The sequence below is a fragment of the Protopterus annectens genome, chromosome 10.part0 (genome assembly GCF_019279795.1).
Source record: "Protopterus annectens isolate FY-2018-M chromosome 10.part0, PAN1.0, whole genome shotgun sequence".
Classification (NCBI taxonomy): Eukaryota; Metazoa; Chordata; order Ceratodontiformes; family Protopteridae; genus Protopterus; species Protopterus annectens.
The window spans coordinates 482,769,475-482,788,128 of NC_056744.1; the positions used below are offsets into that span (position 1 = coordinate 482,769,475).

The 18,654-nt window shown below is 43.2% G+C and overlaps 1 protein-coding gene across 1 annotated transcript in view; it reads right to left on the reverse strand.

The window, feature by feature from the left end:
• Positions 1 to 18,654, reverse strand: part of LAMC1 (laminin subunit gamma 1) — a gene marked incomplete in the record, with an annotated part of 2,174,645 nt that overhangs the window by 690,985 nt on the left and 1,465,006 nt on the right. The window contains 2 exon segments of the mRNA XM_044085382.1: positions 4,056 to 4,277; positions 8,903 to 9,015. Coding sequence (XP_043941317.1) covers positions 4,056 to 4,277; positions 8,903 to 9,015 — 335 coding nt within the window.

Here is an 18,654-nt window from a genome sequence, read left to right on the forward strand (position 1 = left end):
GGAAGCATCAGCTGTATTATAACTGCACTTAAGAGTGGTGGGCAAATTGAGAGGAAGAACCCAACAAGGAAAGGGCCCAAAGCCTACCCTTCAGAATCAGAAAGGTCAGAAATCACCTGAAAAACTTGAGAAAGGACAGCTAAAATATACCTGGTCAAATGAGTTTGATAATTAATAGGCCTAAAAGACAGGGTACAACAACCGGAATGGGTACACACCAGCAGAAGAAAACCAAGTTACTCCAAAACACAGGTTTATTCAGAACATACAGTTGAGCACGGTTACATGAACCAGACTTCATCAGAACCTAAAAGACAGGGTGGCAACAGTACAGACTTTTCTGGCAAGCCTCTCCGTGGTCCAACTATCCTTATTCAAAGGAATAAACTTGGTAGAGGGCAACAGCTTTGAGGGTTTGTCAGAGGATTCAGACACCACAGAAGGATCAGTAAAATGGCATTTATACAAAAATTTACAATCATCAGACACCTTGTAAAATCTATTAGGTTTCTTAGGAACTGCGGCTGAGAATCAGGGGCTACAGACGCTGCTGAAAAAGTATCCAGGAAAGCAGCCAGAACATGAGGAACAGCAGATGGCTTGGGAGACTCCATTAGGATAAGCTCATAATGCCTTTTCTGAATATCAAAAACCTGAGAACAATCCCACTTAAAGAATCTCATCCTATGGGAAACAGTACTCCCATAGGATAGTTCCTCTAGAGGGGAATCTAGACTAATACAATCATACTTCTCTGAACCACAGTCCAAAGGGGAAAGGATCTGAGCAGAGTAGGCTAATGATTCTTTCCCTGAATCCTAATCCTCAGAAGAATCCTCCTCCCTAGGCCTTTTAAGAGGACAAAAAGACCAAGGAGGGGCAGGCACAGAAAAACACTGATGAGGATTTAAAGCCATTAAAGAATTAAACAACCTCTGAGTAAAATCCTGCTATTTACATTGGGGAACCTTAAACGCTGGGGAAATATGCTTGGATTCTGTTTTTTTTTTTTTTTTTTCCTGTGGGACATCCACATGAAAAATCCTGGGAGGGTCGGATCCTTGTTGACACTCATTTGGGGTATAGTAGGGATCTCCTCCCTCACCAATACCTGCAGAATCACCTTTGGTCCCTTGGAAATAATCAGCTGAGTTTACCATCAATGTGAAAAGCAGACATCTGTAAAGCCTCTAGGGAACATGTGAGAAATCTAATCCATGCCTGACTCTGATGGGGTCACGGCATAGGAATCAGAAGCAATGACCGGACAATCCTTTGGGTTTCATTAGCCTTGAGAAAGATGTCAGGGGAGGCTGGACAGCAGCCATATCAGACCTGAGTTTTTTTGTCTTTTTCTTGGCTGACCCTCAGGATGGGAAGACACTACCATAGCACCCTAAGTCAACAGCTTAAGATGTTAGTTTTCAAGGTAAACAGACAAGGAGGACAGGTGAATATGCAGGGTCGGACGGACAAGTGCTTGGCATACACAACATTGTGTATGGTCGTGGAAAGCACCAGACAGAAAAGACACTGGTCGTGACTATCTTTATGGGGAAACTGACTCCCACACTGACATTTTCCCTTTCTGGATGACATGAAATCAACAACACTAAAAGGTAAGAGAGAAAGATAAGGAAGGACCCCCAACAGGGCACTTATCTGAAAAACAGCTCAGTAACCAGCACAGAAGAAAGGCATTCAGACTGACATTCAATGATGGCATTCAGACTGGTGGCAAAGAAGTTCAGAAGTGTGTGCATCCATATGTCACCTTTATGCTCTACTCCTTGCACAGGAAGCATACTGTGACATACGGTTCCTGTAGATACTAAAGACTTTGGTACGCTGGCCAGATGATGGTCTGTCCTTGGCAGCAGATCCCTTATGTTAGGAATACTGCAACAATAACACAGAAGGACATCAGTTTTTACAGAAGCATTTAATGAATTGTTTACCTCAGAAAAGGAAAGAGACAGACATTAACTTAAGCATGTTGTCAAAAGATAACAAAAACTTCAACATATGAGCTTGACAGTTTTATCTTTCTGAAAGATAAAAGTACTACAAGAATACATTTTTCTTACTCAACTTGTGCATTGCTTTCCTATCCTTGTCAGGGGGAATGGGGTTAGCAGTCGTAATTGGTTAAGCAAAAACAGAACTGAACAGAAAGATAACTGCTAGATCTACTTTAGGATTAGATGATGCATACATGTCTGTCTGGGGAACTTCATATAACTTTTCAGACTTCCTTGGAGCAGGAAGACTAATCAGCAGGTAAGGTAGAAGCAGTCAGAAAAATATTCCCTAAGGCAGGCATGGCAGGAGGAAAAGCCACATCTTTTGGCATCTCTTAAATGCAACAAATCATAACATTTTTTGTACAACACAACTTTACTCTCGTCTCACTGAACATTCTCTTTCAACATCCTCTTTCATCTTATACAAAGTCTTAGAAAAATAAGTCTCTTCAGCAGGGAAGTCTAACAATGTACTTTCCTTACAATCAGAACACTCTGAAGAATTCAGCCATTCCCCTGCAATGTCTGCTGGTCCGACTGAAATTACCTGTCAGAAAGGGAATGGTTTCTTTCTTTCTTTTCTCACCATGCTGAAAAATTAGATGGCAAAGAAAAAACATTGCTAGGTTCCTCTGCAAATCCCAGCAAGTCTGCCCTATTCACAGAAATAGGAACAGGAGATACCAAAGGTTTTTTATTTTTTTTATTGAGCACAGATTTCCTAAACACAGGCTGCCTCATATAAGCCATATTGATCCCAGTTTTCACCTTCCCTCCCCGGCCAAGACCCTTCACCTGCCCTTTCCCCTGACACTAACAAAAGTGGCTTTCCCTTGCCCACCAAGGGCATCCCTACAGACACAGTAGAAATGGCCATCTCTTTGTTGACCAAAAAATAAAAGCTACAACAGGACTGGAGAAAAAAGATGGGTGGACTGAAAAACAAGAAGTGGCCCGCAGGAGATAGAATAGGAGCTAACCCAACTCCTGAATACTCCTTTAAATGTCCTTTGTGTGTGCAGGGGAAAGTACTCTTGCTGAGATCTGTGGTTGCTCCACAGGTAAGCCAAGGAAGAGATGTCAAAAACAGGGAATGGAGCCCGAACAAGTCAAAAAATGTTAAGGTACAGAACAAGTGGTTCCAAGGCAAGTAAACCACTAACAGTCCTCCACAAACATAGTACCCTGCTCCAAACACACAAAAAATTACCTTTCAAATTAAATTTCTGTCCAAAGTAAAACTTTTTCTCATAAGGTTCACACAAACATTAACATAACAGCTTCCTTAGAAATTCAGTGACAGTCAAAACATTCAGTTTCCTAGTGAAACACAATGATTTTCACAGAAAAAAAAACAAGTTTTCTTCATAAAATAAAAGTTATTGGAAGGCTTTCCCCATTGAGGACTTATCTGTCCAGTGTTTGAAGACTGCAACTATGAGGGACCGGCACCTGGTGCTAGATGAGCCAGTTACTGCTCTGATATCAAGCCATAACACAGAAAAAAGTATACAGAAGCTTCAGGAAAAAAAGATACTACAGAGCAGAATACAGTTATACAGAAAATAACATGGCATAACAATATCCATAAGGCTTTTCAGTAGTTGACAAATAGCTTGCCCACTGCAGCAGGGAGGATGGGTTTTCTGCTTGAAATCTAGTTATAATTGATGATGGCAGTAGTGCAGTGATCACGACAGACACCCACTGACTTTGGCATGGGAAGGTCTGGAACTAACTGACATTATTGCTGTAATTCCCATGATGTTAAGTAGCTCCACCCAGTTACAGAATAAAAATATCCCTGGCATATATGGATAGCACATGAGACACTGTTTGGTCTACTTCATGTCTCCCTTTCCTCTTTCCATTTTCAACCCAAAGATGGCCGCCTCTGCTCATCTCCAGGCCTTAAAACTACCTATACATCTGCTACCTCATGATCAACTAGGTATTAGATCACAGTTTTCAAGTGCTCTGCAAACTGACTGCATATTTCATAATAAATTTATTATTAAAAATACACCTCACCGGTTTCAGGATTGCAGGAATCACTGTGGCCATTACAAATGCAAGGAACGCAAGAGCTGTAGGGTCCCTGGCTTGGTGTCTCTCTCCTGTAACCTGGAGCACAACGTTCACAAAACTGCCCCAAGTACCCAGTAGGACAGGTACACATTTCCACCCAACGTGCTGGAGTTCCAGGTCCCTGATGAGCTGTTGTAATTTTCACATTACCCAAATGGCCAGCACCTACATGAAAGAAAAAAAGACATAAAATGATTTGCCTTTGTAGTAAATGGGGGAAAATAAACACTGCACAGAAAACTCTGCATATTTTAATAAACCATTTAAGCAGCTACTAAAACTGCAGTAAACCCCCCCCCCCCCACACACACCACCAATGGATGCATGATACAGCACTCCCCTACATTCAGCCAGCATCTGCCTGTAATCCATAGCCAAAACAGGCACTACACATACCACCTAAAAGAGACTAAGTCCTAAACTTTCAAGGTAAATTATATGGCCCATATTTAAAAAATTTAACAAACTTGCTAACAGTTTAGATTTGTAAGTGCCGCTTACTGTTGGTTACCAGCTTCAAAAAATACTGCACGTTTCATTTAACAAAAACTTACAGCGATGTAATTGCAGTGTTGTAATTACTGTGAAAAAAAGAAAAAAAAAAAAACTGGCTAACCACTCTCCACAAAAAAAAAATAAAATAAAAAAGTCAAAGTGGTCCAAGCAGAATACGAGTCACTGCCAGTTCTACCACTGTAGCTACTCTTTAAAAAGGTGTAGGAAGTCTGTGTGGGGTGCAAAGTTCTCTTCCATAGCCACAGTAAGTCTGTACATTTCTATCAGTGCTTCCAGGATCATCTAACAAAACCTTAATTTGTTTCCCATTAGTTGCACTTCAGTAACCTACCTTCATGATCATTCTTGCCTCTTTCATTAATTCTCAGACTACCTTGACCGTAAGAGCAATGTGTGTTGAGGGAACTTTCTGTTACACTCTGTATACTCTGTCCCTCCCAAAGTGCTGTACATAATGAGCCACAACCACAGCAGTGTATGCTCCTATGCACCATTTGCATGGATATATGTCCATTTCATTTGTGTACGCCAAGTGCAGCATCAATGGCCTACAAGTTCCAATGTGGCTGGCTTAAAATGAGCCATTTTCTTCCTGATTAAAAAAAAAAGGTCAAGTTGAGGATACCAACAAAACGAAAAGGGCTCTTTAACAGATAGGATTCCTAACATCCAGAGACAGACTAAGCAATCAAAATGAGGTATGTCTAGGAAACCATTTTTCTGAGCTGGAGACTACCACTACAGACATATTCCAAAGACATCTGTCTGGAATGTTTCTCCTTGGGACTCTGCTGAAAATGGGCTCTGTCCCAGTCGGACTTTCCCACTAAACAAATGTTAAATAAAAAAAATAATAAATCAATCAAGAAATTATAGGCCACTGGCCACTCACAGACTCAAACTCCTCCATTATGCAGGAAATACAGACTTTGTTCTCCCTTCATCCTTATTTGTTCATCAATCACATTACGGACATACTGACAAGCCTGCAAGCAATTCTAAGCAAAGATGACAAACCAGAGATTGTGGAAAGTAAAAAAGGCTCTCATTTGAAGAACTTGGCAGTGGCTAGCTCTCATAAGTGGAAAAAAAGTGCCCAGTTACACAGCTGAAGTCCCAAGGTGGAAAGGTAGGCAAAACTGATTTTTAGCAGATTGGTATAACTCATCTGCATCCATTTCATTACGGAATATTGAGATGACTTGTGCCCCCATCCTATATAAAGAACAATCACCCAGTCCACAGCAGTCTATTTAATGTAATACAATGTCAAATATAAGTAAGACTGTTATGCAAAAAGCAAAAAAACATTATGTCATAACACGAGTGGAAGAATACTGCACACTTACTAGTAGCATTAAGTATCAACACCAAACTTAAGATGTCTATGGAGTTACAGGTTCATAACCCAGAGACTGCCCATGCTATGGAATAGACTTCCCATACATGTCAAGCAGAGCACCTCACTAGCCCTCTTCAAGAGAAATCTTGATGAGTGGATGGGAAATAGAATATTCACCCTGGGGATCACTCCAGTGGCTCTACTCGACAGAGGCACTAGGAACTAAGGTTGGGTGGCACAATGCCAGGGTAATCCTATGGGCTAGGCTTGTAAAGGCTCCAGGGCCACTAGCTTAGTACACACCTATGAATCTATGCAAATAACGCTGAATTAACACCATATTGGTCTACGTCCAGCATTTTAATACAGCAGAGCCCACAGTGCTACAGAATTTAAAGTTTTAGTGACCTACACACATGTACAAATGAAATATAATCATATTTAATTACATACAGAAGAAACACAGCAGGACTACTAACTTCTGCTTGGCAAAGCTGCAGACTGGAAAATGCAAGCAGATGTGAAGCAGCTTCACCTTAAATGCTTAAGTTTAATAACTTCCCACTAATGTGTAAATCTTTCAATCGAGAACTGGGGGGGGGGGGAGGCTGGTTCCCCTCTTAAAACCTTTTGCACTTTAAAACTAAGCATGACCAAGGGGATGGCAAACCCCAACTAATGGAATCAATGATAAGAGGTACATGAACTGCTTAAGGCAATCAAGCACATGCTGTTCAACCACCATATGTAACATGCTGCTACACAAATTAGCTACAGAAATCTACCTCATGTTACAAGTATCATCAAAAAAACAGACCTGAAATCAGAATCACACTGCTTGGACAAAGGTTTCAGGCTAAGGGATCAATAGTCAACTCTTACTGGAAAGCAGGGTGGAGTTAGATCTGCAGATAATGCTTTATACTGCAGATTAGGATTACGACCCTGCATACACTACTGTAAACATAGATTATCTCTGTCAGCCTCTATGGATACTTACAGAACTGCATGTCTGCACATACTGTATTAATGAAGGAAACTACAGTCAGATAACTCAAAAATGCTTTCAAAGAGTTTAACAAAAGCATATATATATTGGCCTTTGCAGCTCTACCATAAACTGCCAAAAGGGGGCTGGTATCCCTAATAAAAAATGCCAAAATAAGTAATGGAATGAAGTGGCATTCAATGGAGTAAAGAGCTGACTACAAGTAATCAGACTGGTGAAAGAAAGAAAGAAACTAGAGCTGTGCAAGTCTCACTATCTAAGGGATTCCACATACACAGCCCGCCAAAGAAGTATCCACAGATCATTATCTGCCTTGTATTTGGAGACAGACTGTTGAAATTAATTGCTGGTTTGCTTAATCAAGTTACAAAATAATGCAGGAATACTATACAGACAAATTAACCAGAAACTACATGTCTGCAACATATGCTGCTGGGAGACCAACTCCACTAAATGTATCAGCTCCAGAACTTCTTTATCACTAAAAGATACAGACCTTGAATTACTGGGGGATCAGGACCGCATCAATTAATTGGATTGACAGCTACAGAAAAATAAACTACTTATTTCAGATGATGATGGAAATAACTGAAGACAAGAGCCAACTTAGTATCCACAAGAAGCACGAAGAAAAGGCAGCACTGTGATGGCACAGCATACACCCACTTTTACAGAACACTATACTACACTATTACCAATCAGCACTTCAAGACATCTGTAAAATCCACAGCACCAGAGAAGTCAGATGAGAGCGCAATGCACTGAAGTTGTAAACAACACAGAGAAGCACAACCTTGCTATCCTAAGCAGACACCCATTCAGTCTAATGAGAGGTATTTAACAATCCTGTGTGTGCTAGGATGGTGGAAGCACTTGCTTTTAGTCTCAGCCTAACTGGTCATTCATTCTGGTCAGAAGGAGCAGATATAAGAAAAAGCTGAACTCACTAGATAGCTCACCTATGAAGCAGTAAGACTGAATGAAATGTAGTCACTTTTGAGAAGTACATTTTCTATGACTAAATACTTGCAACTCTCAGTAACTGCTTTGACCATCAACTGTTTCATTATAAGAAAATAAATTTGAAACCTATGTTTTAGCCCCAAAAGAGAGCAATTCAAGGGGAGCCAAGGAACTGCTGTGATCTGGAAACTACATCAACAAAAGACTTTTAAAACATCAATATAATATGAAAGAAATGTAAATGTTTTTGGTTTAACAAAGCTGAACTCTGGGGGTTGTTCTTCATAGTGGACAAGCAGATGTATTTTTCTGGAAAACAGCTGTCCATACTGCAGTGCTGGGCTATGTTTAACACGTTAATGAAGCATAAAGCAAAACATTTGCTCTACATGTGTAGAAACATGAGATTTTATCTGTTGTAAATTATATAGACTAAAGATGGTCAAAGCACACAGCTCTACACAGAGCATTAGTGTTCCATTTTAATATCCATTCCATCTTTCCCTGAAAAAGTGGTCTGTAATTAAGAAAAGTACTTTGCACATTAGTCTACTGCCGCAGTGGTGCAGTGGTAGCGTTGTTGCCTCACAGCAAGAGGTTCTCCCGTTTGATTCCCGGCTCGGCTGGAGTGCGGGGAGTGCCTTTTGTGTGGAGTCTGCATGTCCTACCCGTGGTTGGGTGGACGTTCGAAAAACATGCGTAAATGGGCGTGCCTTCATTGAAGGTTGAATGTCGAGCTGACACCTCGGTGTTCATGAAAGTCTACTGCCAATCATTAGCGGACCAGAATTCCGTTGTGGCGACCCCTAACCGGGAAAAGCCGAAAGACAACAACTTTGCACATTAGTCTGCAGTAGGTAATTGCACTTGATTGTTCTAATATACCTAACCATGCAGAACTAAAAAAAAAAAAAAAAAAAAAAAAAAAAAAGTATATAAAGCAATGTGTGTAGTACTTACTCTTCTCACTGTAAGTGCCACGTATTTTGATGGCAGTCAGATTCTGCAGAAGCTTTTGAAACTCAAAGGGAGATAGGCTGGGCCTCCAAGGGTAGTCAGTAGCTTCATGGAGCCTGTACACAAACAAAAAGTTTTAGTTGTGGATTACGTTTTCAGGAACAAAGCAAATTACAAAAAACAATGTTCAATAGTTGACTCATGACAGGAAAAAATGCAAAAGAAGTTCATGTACATTACAAATCTGCGAGCAAAACCAAGTTAACCTGTACAGCAGCACCAAACATCAAACATATTAAATATTTACAGCTAGTGATGGGCACATCAGAACAATGAAGCAAGAGCAACAGCAGCGATACACAAAATATTCTGCACTGCACAAAGACATCAGCCAGTTAAACTTTAAACAAGCTTTTATTATTTAGGAAGAAACACCAAATGTGTAAAAAAAATACACACAACACATGCTGTAAGCAGTTTCTTTGAGCAGAAAAATGCTTCATTACAGATGACTTACTTATTTGTCTTTGTTGATCAGGAAAGTCTGACTGGGTTGGAAAAAGAAGTTATGTACCTACCATAACGTTCGATGCTTGTAGTCCATCTCGCCGTACATTCTTACACTTGGGATCGGAGCCAAACCTCAGCTCCGACTCGGCCATACTCTAGCTCAAAAACTTCTGGTTGGCTTGTGGCTAGGAGGTATCCCATCATGCATCGTCAACATTCACCAGATCTTGTTTGCTGCGAGAAAATACAGAGACAAAGAACAAACCAAATTGAAAGGACCACAATAACAGTAGGTACTCTTATCCCTAGGTCTTCAAGGAGGAGGCAGGAGGGAGGGTTCGTAAGAATGTACGGCGAGATGGACTACAAACATCGAACGTTATGGTAGGTACATAACTTCTTTATTTTCTGTAGCCCTCTCTCACCTTCATTCTTACACTTGGGACAACGTCCCTAGTACCTTCATCTTAGGTGGCTCATTGGAAAATGCTCCTGAGTACTGTGGAACCAAAGGAAGACCTGTTCCTAGAAGCCATATCCAATTTGTAGTGAGTAATGAATGTGTGGGGTGAGGCCCATGTTGCTGCAGCACAAATGTTGCCTATTGGGATTCTAGCCTGAAAGGCTATTGAGGTAGACACAGACCTGGTGGACTGAGCTTTCACCTTGAAAGGCAGATTTTTACCACTGGAGGAATAGACAAAAGAAATGCAACTGGAAATCCAGTGAGATAATGTGACTTTAGAAACTGGGAGGCCCTGTCTAGAGTCTGAAAAGGAGACAAATAACAGGTCTGATTTTCGGAAATTTTTAGTTCTGTCCAGATAAAAACGTAACTGTCTATGGACATCCAATTGGTGGAATTTATACTCTGCTTTATTAGAAAATTCAGGGAAGAACACAGGCAACTCAATAGACTGATTAATGTTGGCTTGAGAAGAAACCTTAGGAATAAAGGAAGGGTTTGTCCTCAAGGAGACCCTATCTTTATGAAATACAAAATAAGGTGGCTTAGTGGAAAGAGCTTGAAGTTCAGACACCCACGTAGCAGAAGTGATAGCCACTAAAAATATAGTTTTCCAAGATAAAACTTGAGGTCACATGTCGCTGAAGGTTCAAAAGGACTAGAAGTAAATTTATGGAGAACAAAGTTCAAATCCCATGGAACCACAGGATCCATGACTGGGGGTCTTAGTAAAGTGGTCCCTTTGAGGAAGGCTCTACAAAGCCTATGAGCCATAAGATTAGGTTCGTTAGCAACAAGGAAAATGGAAATAGCTGCCAACTGGACTTCAATAGTTGCTACTGCTGAACCTTGATTGAATAACTGCGAGAGAAAGTCTAAAACAGCAGAAATGGGAGCTGTGTAGGGATCAAGGTTTCTCTCACAGGCCCAAAGGGAGAATCTTTTCCATTTGCTGGTATAAATCTTCCTAGTGGAAGGTTTGTGGGAAGATGACAGAATGTGTACAACCTCAGGGGAAAAGTCATGAAGCCTGACCAGGGATAGAATTGGAGCAGCCAAGCTATCAAGTTGAGGGTGTGGAACGCCCCTGACGTGTGTCAGTAAATCTGGAACTGGATCCGGAGTCCAAGGTTCGTCATTTAGATATGGTCTGAGAAAGGGGAACCAAATCTGTCGAGGCCAGTAAGGAGCAATTAGGATCGTTCTGTTTCCCAAGGAAATTGCTTTCTGAATTACCTTCGAAATGAGGGGGAAAGGAGGGAAAGCATAGATAAGTCCTGAGGGCCAATCGTGAGCGAGTTCATCTCTTGGAGTCTCCATGTCCGGGGGAATCAGGGTAAAGTAGCTGCTGCATTTGGCTTTGAGAGGGGTGGCAAAGAGATTGCAGCAAGTCTGATCTCATTTGTGAAAGATCAGTTCCGCAACGTAAGTGTTCAGAGACCACTCGTGAGGCATCAGAATAGCCCTGCTGAGCCTGTCTATGACGTTGGACTTCCCCGGGATGTGCGTTGCCATCAGAAAGTGCTGGGAAGACACTGCCCACTCCCACACTTGAAGGGCTTCTCTGCAGAGGGGGTAAGATTAGGTTCCTCCTTGCTTGTTTAGGTATCATACCACTGACATGTTGTCTGAGTAGATTGCAATTGTTCCTAGAGACAGAAAGCTGTGAAGTGCTTGCAACACTAGAAGCACTGCTCTCTTCTCCAAGATACTGATGTGCAAATGAGCCTCGTGATCTTGCCATGTGCCTTGGACTGTTCTCCCGAGATAATGCCCCCCCCCCCCAATCTGGGAAGCATCCGTGGTCACAGTGGCAACTGGGGGGGGGGGGGAGGGGAACAAATGGTCTGGCTGTGTTTAGGTTGCTGGTCTGGATCCACCAATGAAGATCCTGCTTGCACAAATGTGTTATATGGATAGGGTGAGACACAGGAAGGTACTGGAGTGACCACTGGACAAAGAGTAACCACTGAAGGACCCTCATATGCAGTCTGGCTAATGGAACTAGTGTTATTGTGGAAGCCATGGTCCCTAATAGCTTGAGCACCACCTTGCTTCGACTTTTCTTAGAGGAAGTAGGGTCAAGACTTGTTCCCTTAGGCTCTGAATTCTTTCTATAGGCAGGTAAGCCCTCATTGAAACGGTGTTTATTTCGGCGCCAATAACATTCACATGCTGAGAGGGCGACAATGCAGATTTTTGCCAATTTACTGGAATTCCTATATGTAGGCAAGTTGAAATGGTGGTGTCCCTGGCCTGTAACAGTAGATGCCTGGTAGTGGCTGTGAGGAGCCAGTCGTCCAGATATGGAAACACCTGGAATCCCTGACGTCTCAAATGAGCCATAACCACTGCCATACATTTGGTGAACACTCTGGGGGCTGTGGTGAGACCAAAGGGCAGGGCGCGGAACTAATAATGACTGGCTCCCAGCCGGAAGCGTAGATGACTCCTCGATGCCCTGTCCATTTTGATGTGGAAGTATGCATCTAGGAGGTCTATGGAGCACATCCAAACGTCTTTCCCTAACAACAGGAGTATCGACTGTAAGGTGACCATTCGGAACTTGGACTTTTGCACAGATTCATTCAGTTTGCTGAGAAAATGGGTCTCATGTCCCCTGTTCTTTTTGGCACCAAAAAGAATCTGGAGTAAGTCCCTAACCCTACTTGGTCTACGGGGATGGGTTGGATGACTCTCTTCACGAGCAACTTTTGGATTTCTAGAGTTGCTGAATCCCTGTGACTGGGTGGCACATCTGGGATTCGTCTGGGAGGGGGTGGAGAAGAGAAGGGAATATGGTAACCTCTGGTAATTATCTTTATACCCAGAAGCCAGGCACAACATCACTCAAGACAAGTGGGTATTAAAGAAATATGACCCCTGACTGGCTCCAGAGATGTGCAGTCAGGCCTCCTTTCAGGAGCACTGGTAGGGACAACCACGAAAGGAATCACGGTCTCCCTGGTTCTGCGGGCCTCCTCTACCTCTAGGGTGGCGTCTACCATTATTTCCTCCTCCTGTGCCTCTGGAGAAGGAATCACCTTGTGCGTCCTGAAAAAAACCTCTGCAATTTTTTGAACCATATTTTGCCACCCTTCTGCCCTTTGGGATAGAGTCTAGAGGGGACGGAAAAAACGGACTCTCACAGCAGACAGGGTTTTTCCTTCCTGCTCGCACCTGGTGAGTGTGTCCTTTACATTGGTTCCGAACAAAGAGGAACCGTCAAATGGGGCATTGGAAAACGTAGACTTAAAGGTCTCCGCAAAGCTGCACAAGCGCATCCAGGAGTGTCTCCTGAGAGAGACTCCTGAACCCGCTGCCCTACTCGCTCCATCCACTGCACACGAAATCAGGCTCATGGAGGAGTTCACAACAGAACATAGGGTAGACATCTGTGCATTGACCTTCTGAGATACAGCATGAGATACGCTACCCTGTAGAGTTACTCCAAGCTCTTTTAGGAGATCGCTCTGGAGCCTTGTGAAATGGGACAGATAGTTCAGCGACCACAGAGTAAAGGCCGCTGAAGCAAAAATATGCTTCCCATACCTGTCCATCGTTCGAGACTCCTTGTTTGGTGGATTGACAGTGGAGGAAGTTTCAGCAAGTTCCTTTTTGGTGGCTGCTGCCACCACCATGGCATCTACTGGAACGCCCTAAGTCAAAAAGTCCTTGTCTTGGGGTGCTGACAAAAATGTATTTGGTCTTCTAGGAACCGGTTCCACAGAATCAGGAGATTCCCACATCTTTCAACTCACTAAATCCAGTAGCTCGTCGAAAGGCGGAGACACCCAAGAGGCGGAGGGTTGAGACCTGAAAGCCTTCAGGTACACTACTCCTCATCAGTAGGGAATTTGGTGGGCCAGCCGCCTCTCTGTTTCAGGATCTCGAGGATATCTGTGAAAGAGATATCATCAGAGGACGACTTGGGGGACCCTTATGAATCCCCGAGGTTAGTGTTTGATGTAACGGACTCATCGAGGGAGTCGACATGCTTCCTCTTACAAATCTTCTTCCTAGGTGGTTCCTCCAACAGGTATTCTGGGGAGACCTTGGAAGACTGGGGACCACTCATGGCAGTATCCTAAGGCTGCAGGTCTCTGCTGTGTAGGGAGAGAGAGGGAGCTTAGACTGACAGCAGTGCCTTAGCAGGAAGAGTGTCGGTACCTCTGGATGAAGCTGAAGTCCTGGACAGCACACCCATCATCACCTCGAATGCTGATCACCCTGGCTCCGAGGATGCCCTCCGCTCCAAAGATACAGAAGCAACCCTCGATACAGAGGAGATGTGCTCCAAAGCAGATGTGGGGTCCAAGCTCACCCGCGCCAAATCACCGAGAGGTAGGCTCGGAACCAAAGAAGTTTGATTCGAAGCATCCCCCTCAGGCCCGACCGGAGAGCTAAGGATCCTCGACCCCACAGACGGCACTGAGAGGGTCGGAGCTGATATCGGAAGCAAATGAGGTAGCTGGAACAGACCTATCCACAACCGGAGGAACCAACAGCTCTGACTCCGAAGACTCAGAGAAGCTCGTAGGGGGAACATCGATCGGGTGGGATGGTACATTGGGCTCCAGAACCAACTGGGACGGAGCCGAAAGCAAATATGCCAGTGCTGAAGTGGTTAGAAAAACATTCTACCTTGCACACCTCATCATGAAGGGATTCACATCCAGATCCAAGGATGTCATTGTACCCCTATACTCCTCCCTCATCAGACCCATGATCGAGTACAATGCCCCATTTGGTATGTACCTCACCCGGCATTTGCAACAACTGGAGAGACCACAAAAGTACCTCACCAAGAGGATCAAGGGTCTCCAACATATGTCTTATTCTGCCAGACTAAAGAAACTCCAGCTCTATTCAGTAGCATACCGCCTGCTCAGAGGTGATCTCTGCCTGATGTACAAGGCCATGTCCAATCAGGATCTGATGGACATGCTCCACCTCAAAAAATCCAAATCCATCAGGAACACGAGAGCTAAAGACTTAAACCTCGGCACAAGTATGAATAGGGCATGCTGGAGGGATAGATTCATAACCCAGAGGCTTCCCATGCTTTGGAACAAGATCCCAGTTCATGTTAGGCAGAGCCCCTCACTGACTCTCTTCAGGAGAAATCTTGATGAGTGGATGGGAGATCGTAAGTTTACCCCAGGGGTCACATCTGTGTCACTGCTAGACAGGGGCACAGTAAACTAATTCTATTATATAAGGGGACCTTCATTGTGTCACTACTAGACAGAGGCACGGTATTCTAAATCTATTCTGTGCATTTTTGTACCATTTCATGGGGTGGCGAAAGCCACATCACTATGGCTAGGCTTACAAATGCCCCAGGGCAGATAGCCTAGTACTAAACTATGAAACTATAAACTATGAAGCAGTCTACACACCACTCTCTCAACATCCTCATCAGAAAGACTCCTAGAGGACCTAAAAGACAGAGTGGGGGATCTGGATCACTGGAAAATTGGCGACCTAAGAGTCGGAGAAACCAGCCGAAGTTCAGATGACCGGCTCCGAGAAGTAATGTCAGTCATCGGTTCCGATGTTCCTGGAGCCGAGACTGATGGATCCACTAAGCTAACCTCTGTCTGCACTGAAATCAGTGGTGCTGATGAGAGTGCAGCCACTTTAGCAATTTTGTCTGGCGACTCCGACATAACAGATTGGGAGGGAGACCGCCTTTTGGTAGTTTTTGGTCTTTCCTTTTTGGAGGAGGAGGGAGATTTAGAGCCGGACGATGAGGATCCCAATTCCTCCTCAAAGGAATGCTTTAGTAGTCCCTTCAAAATCAGTTTGTTCTTCCTCTCTTGAAAAACATGAGGACTGAATGCATGGCAAAACAGGCAAGACTCTTGGAGATGGATAGCCCCCAAACAGTAAACACACAAATTGTGCCCATCAGTCAAGGACATCTTCTGGGCACATTTAGTACACTTTTTGAAGCCCGAAGGCTTATGGTCCTTACAGTCTTTTGACGTAATCCCCCAAAAAAAACACTACAACACACAACAATGAACAGAGAAAGATAACAGAGGACTAGGTCCTCTAAGTTAAATGGGCCTAGCCCTAAGGGGAAATAGGATAAACCGAGGACTAGGTCCTCTTAACTTAAATGGGCCTAGCCCAATGGGTGACAAAACAGCAGAAAGAGGACTAGGTCCTCCAACTTAAACGGGCCTAGCACAAGAGGAAAGAGGAAAACAGCAGTACAGAAAAGCGATGCAGGGATACTGAAAATGGCCAAACAACAAAAACATAGAAATTAAACAACAAATGGTTCGAACCAGACAGAAACCACAAAAATATGCACTAAACAGCAAGACAATATAGCAATATCCAAAAATGACAATTAAATATAATGAAATATCATTTAGCCACGGGCAAGAAGAATCACGTCTGAGCTGAAGGAGCGGCAAACGAGATCTGGGGAATGTTGGTGATGCATGATGAGATACCTCCTAGCCAACCAGAAGTTTTTGAGCCAGAGTATGGTCGAGTTGGAGCCGAGGTTTGGCTCCAATCCCAAGTGTAAGAATGAAGGTGAGATAGGACTACAGAACATCTGCCCTTTTTCAGCAGAGACCCAGGGAGAAAGGCTCCATATTTACATTAATAAGTTACAAATGTTCATACATTTCTACTGCACTTCATTTGTACATTGTAGATAGTATTATGTCTTGGATTACTATAAAATGCAAGTAAACACAGTAGCTGACTTTATTGAAACTGCTACGTCCACAAAGAAAAACAATAAAACAAATGGAAAAAAGCATTCATTTGCACTTAGTTTTGCAGTTACAAAGAGGAGGTAAAAATCACAGAGAGGAAAATAAACTAGTAGCAGAGAAGAGAAGAAAGTGATGTAAACATTTTTGATTGTTTACAGTAGGAGAGAAAAGTGAAATTGTACTAAACTCGTCATTATAATGGTTTCCTCATGTGATGGTTTAGGGAGGAGGAGATAAGTTTTTGTCAGAGATGCAGTAGCTTAATAACTTACTTTGGTAGATATTAATCAGATGAAGAGCAAGAGCAGAGTCAGTAGTGCTGAAGTTACTAATTAACTTAAGCAAATGCCAATACCAGCACAAGATTAGGTTCATAGGAGGTTACTAGGTTAGCGCCCCTGGAGCCTTTGCAAGACTAGCCATGTTAATACCAAGTATCCACATTTGTTCTTTTTGGGTAGTTCGCAGAATTAATTTATGAAAAGAGTGGGTCAGTGATCAACACCAGCTACCCCTAATCATGAGGGACACGGGAGCCACCACAGAAGTGGATTTGCAGGCTCCCATCCAATTATCTATGTTGTGTTTGAATAGGGTCAGTGAGGAGCTCTGTTTTATGTGAATAGGAAGTCTGTTCCAGAGAAGTGGCAGTCTCTACGAGACGTATCTTTTTCTCCAGCATGTTCTGTTAATGTCATAAGCTAGGTTGAGATCCCTAGAGCCAAATGACTCTTGTGCCATTTGACTTGCAGATGTGCAGCACTTCCATTAGGGCAGGGTTGGGGAGTGCCCTATAAGCCAAGCACAAGTCACCTCTCAGCAGTCTACAAGACACAGAATTAAGTGACAGGGCCTTCAGCCTGACCATGTAAGTCATGGTATGGAGTCCCTGTATTTTCTTAGTGAAAAACCTCTGAGGCCTCTCCAGCTGCTGCAGGTGTCTGGTGAGGTACATGAAAAAGGGTGCATTATACTCTGTTAGTGGTCTGATGATGGTTGAGTACAATGGAGTTATAACGTCCTTTAACCTGGATGCTATGCCCTTACATATGAGGTGAGCTACACAGAAGGCTTTCCTTAACACTATGGAAACTTGGTGGTCAAAGTTCAGATTGCTATCAACCTGTGTTCCCAAGTCTTGTACCACTGGGTTGGAACTCAGGGGTTGCTGTCAATATTGTAATTTGTATGGAATTCCATTTTGCCAAAGGGAATAATAATGCATTTTTTTATTTATTTAGTTTTAGACCATGGCTTTGGCACCAATCATTTGTTTGTGTTAGGCCTTCTTGTAATATGTTGACATCATTGGGAGACTCAATGATTGCTCCCAGCTTGCCATCATCAGCGAACTTGGTCAGCCAAAGGCAGTATACTTTGGCCTGGACTTCTACGAAACAGATGCCAAAAAAGTAAGGGGCCCAGCACAGACTCCTGTTGTACTCCAATGGTGACAGATCTATTGGTGGAGGTGGAGTCACCAATTTTGACAGCGTGTGTTCTGTTGGTGAGCCAATTGGCTACCCATCTAGTAACATAAGGGGCAATCCTTACCTGGGAGAGTTTCTCAATGATACCAAAGTGGAGAATTGTATTGAAAGCCTTGGCAGGGTTGAGATAGGCTGTATGCACTGTCCTACCTTTGTCCATGGCTTTGGTGACATTCTCAAATTCCACCAGGTTTATTGAGTATGATCTACACTTAATGAAGCCAAACGAGGTTGGATCCAGTGTTTGGAGGTCACCTATGTCCTTGCTGATAAGGGCCATGATAATTCTTTCCATGGCCTTGCAGATGAGGCTAGTTAGACTTACGGGTCTGTAGTTCCCGGGGTCACTCGATGGCTCCTCTTTGTGCAGGGGGATCACAAGATCATAAGAGGTTACTAGGCTAACAGCCCCAAGCCCTTAGAAGCCTAGTCAAGTTCAAGCCATGATCTCAAGGGTGTCTGGTTCAAGTAGACACTAAATCAGCAACTATTGCTCCTGTGTAAGAAGGACAAAGGTGGAACCCCTAGGGTGAATTTCCAGTTACC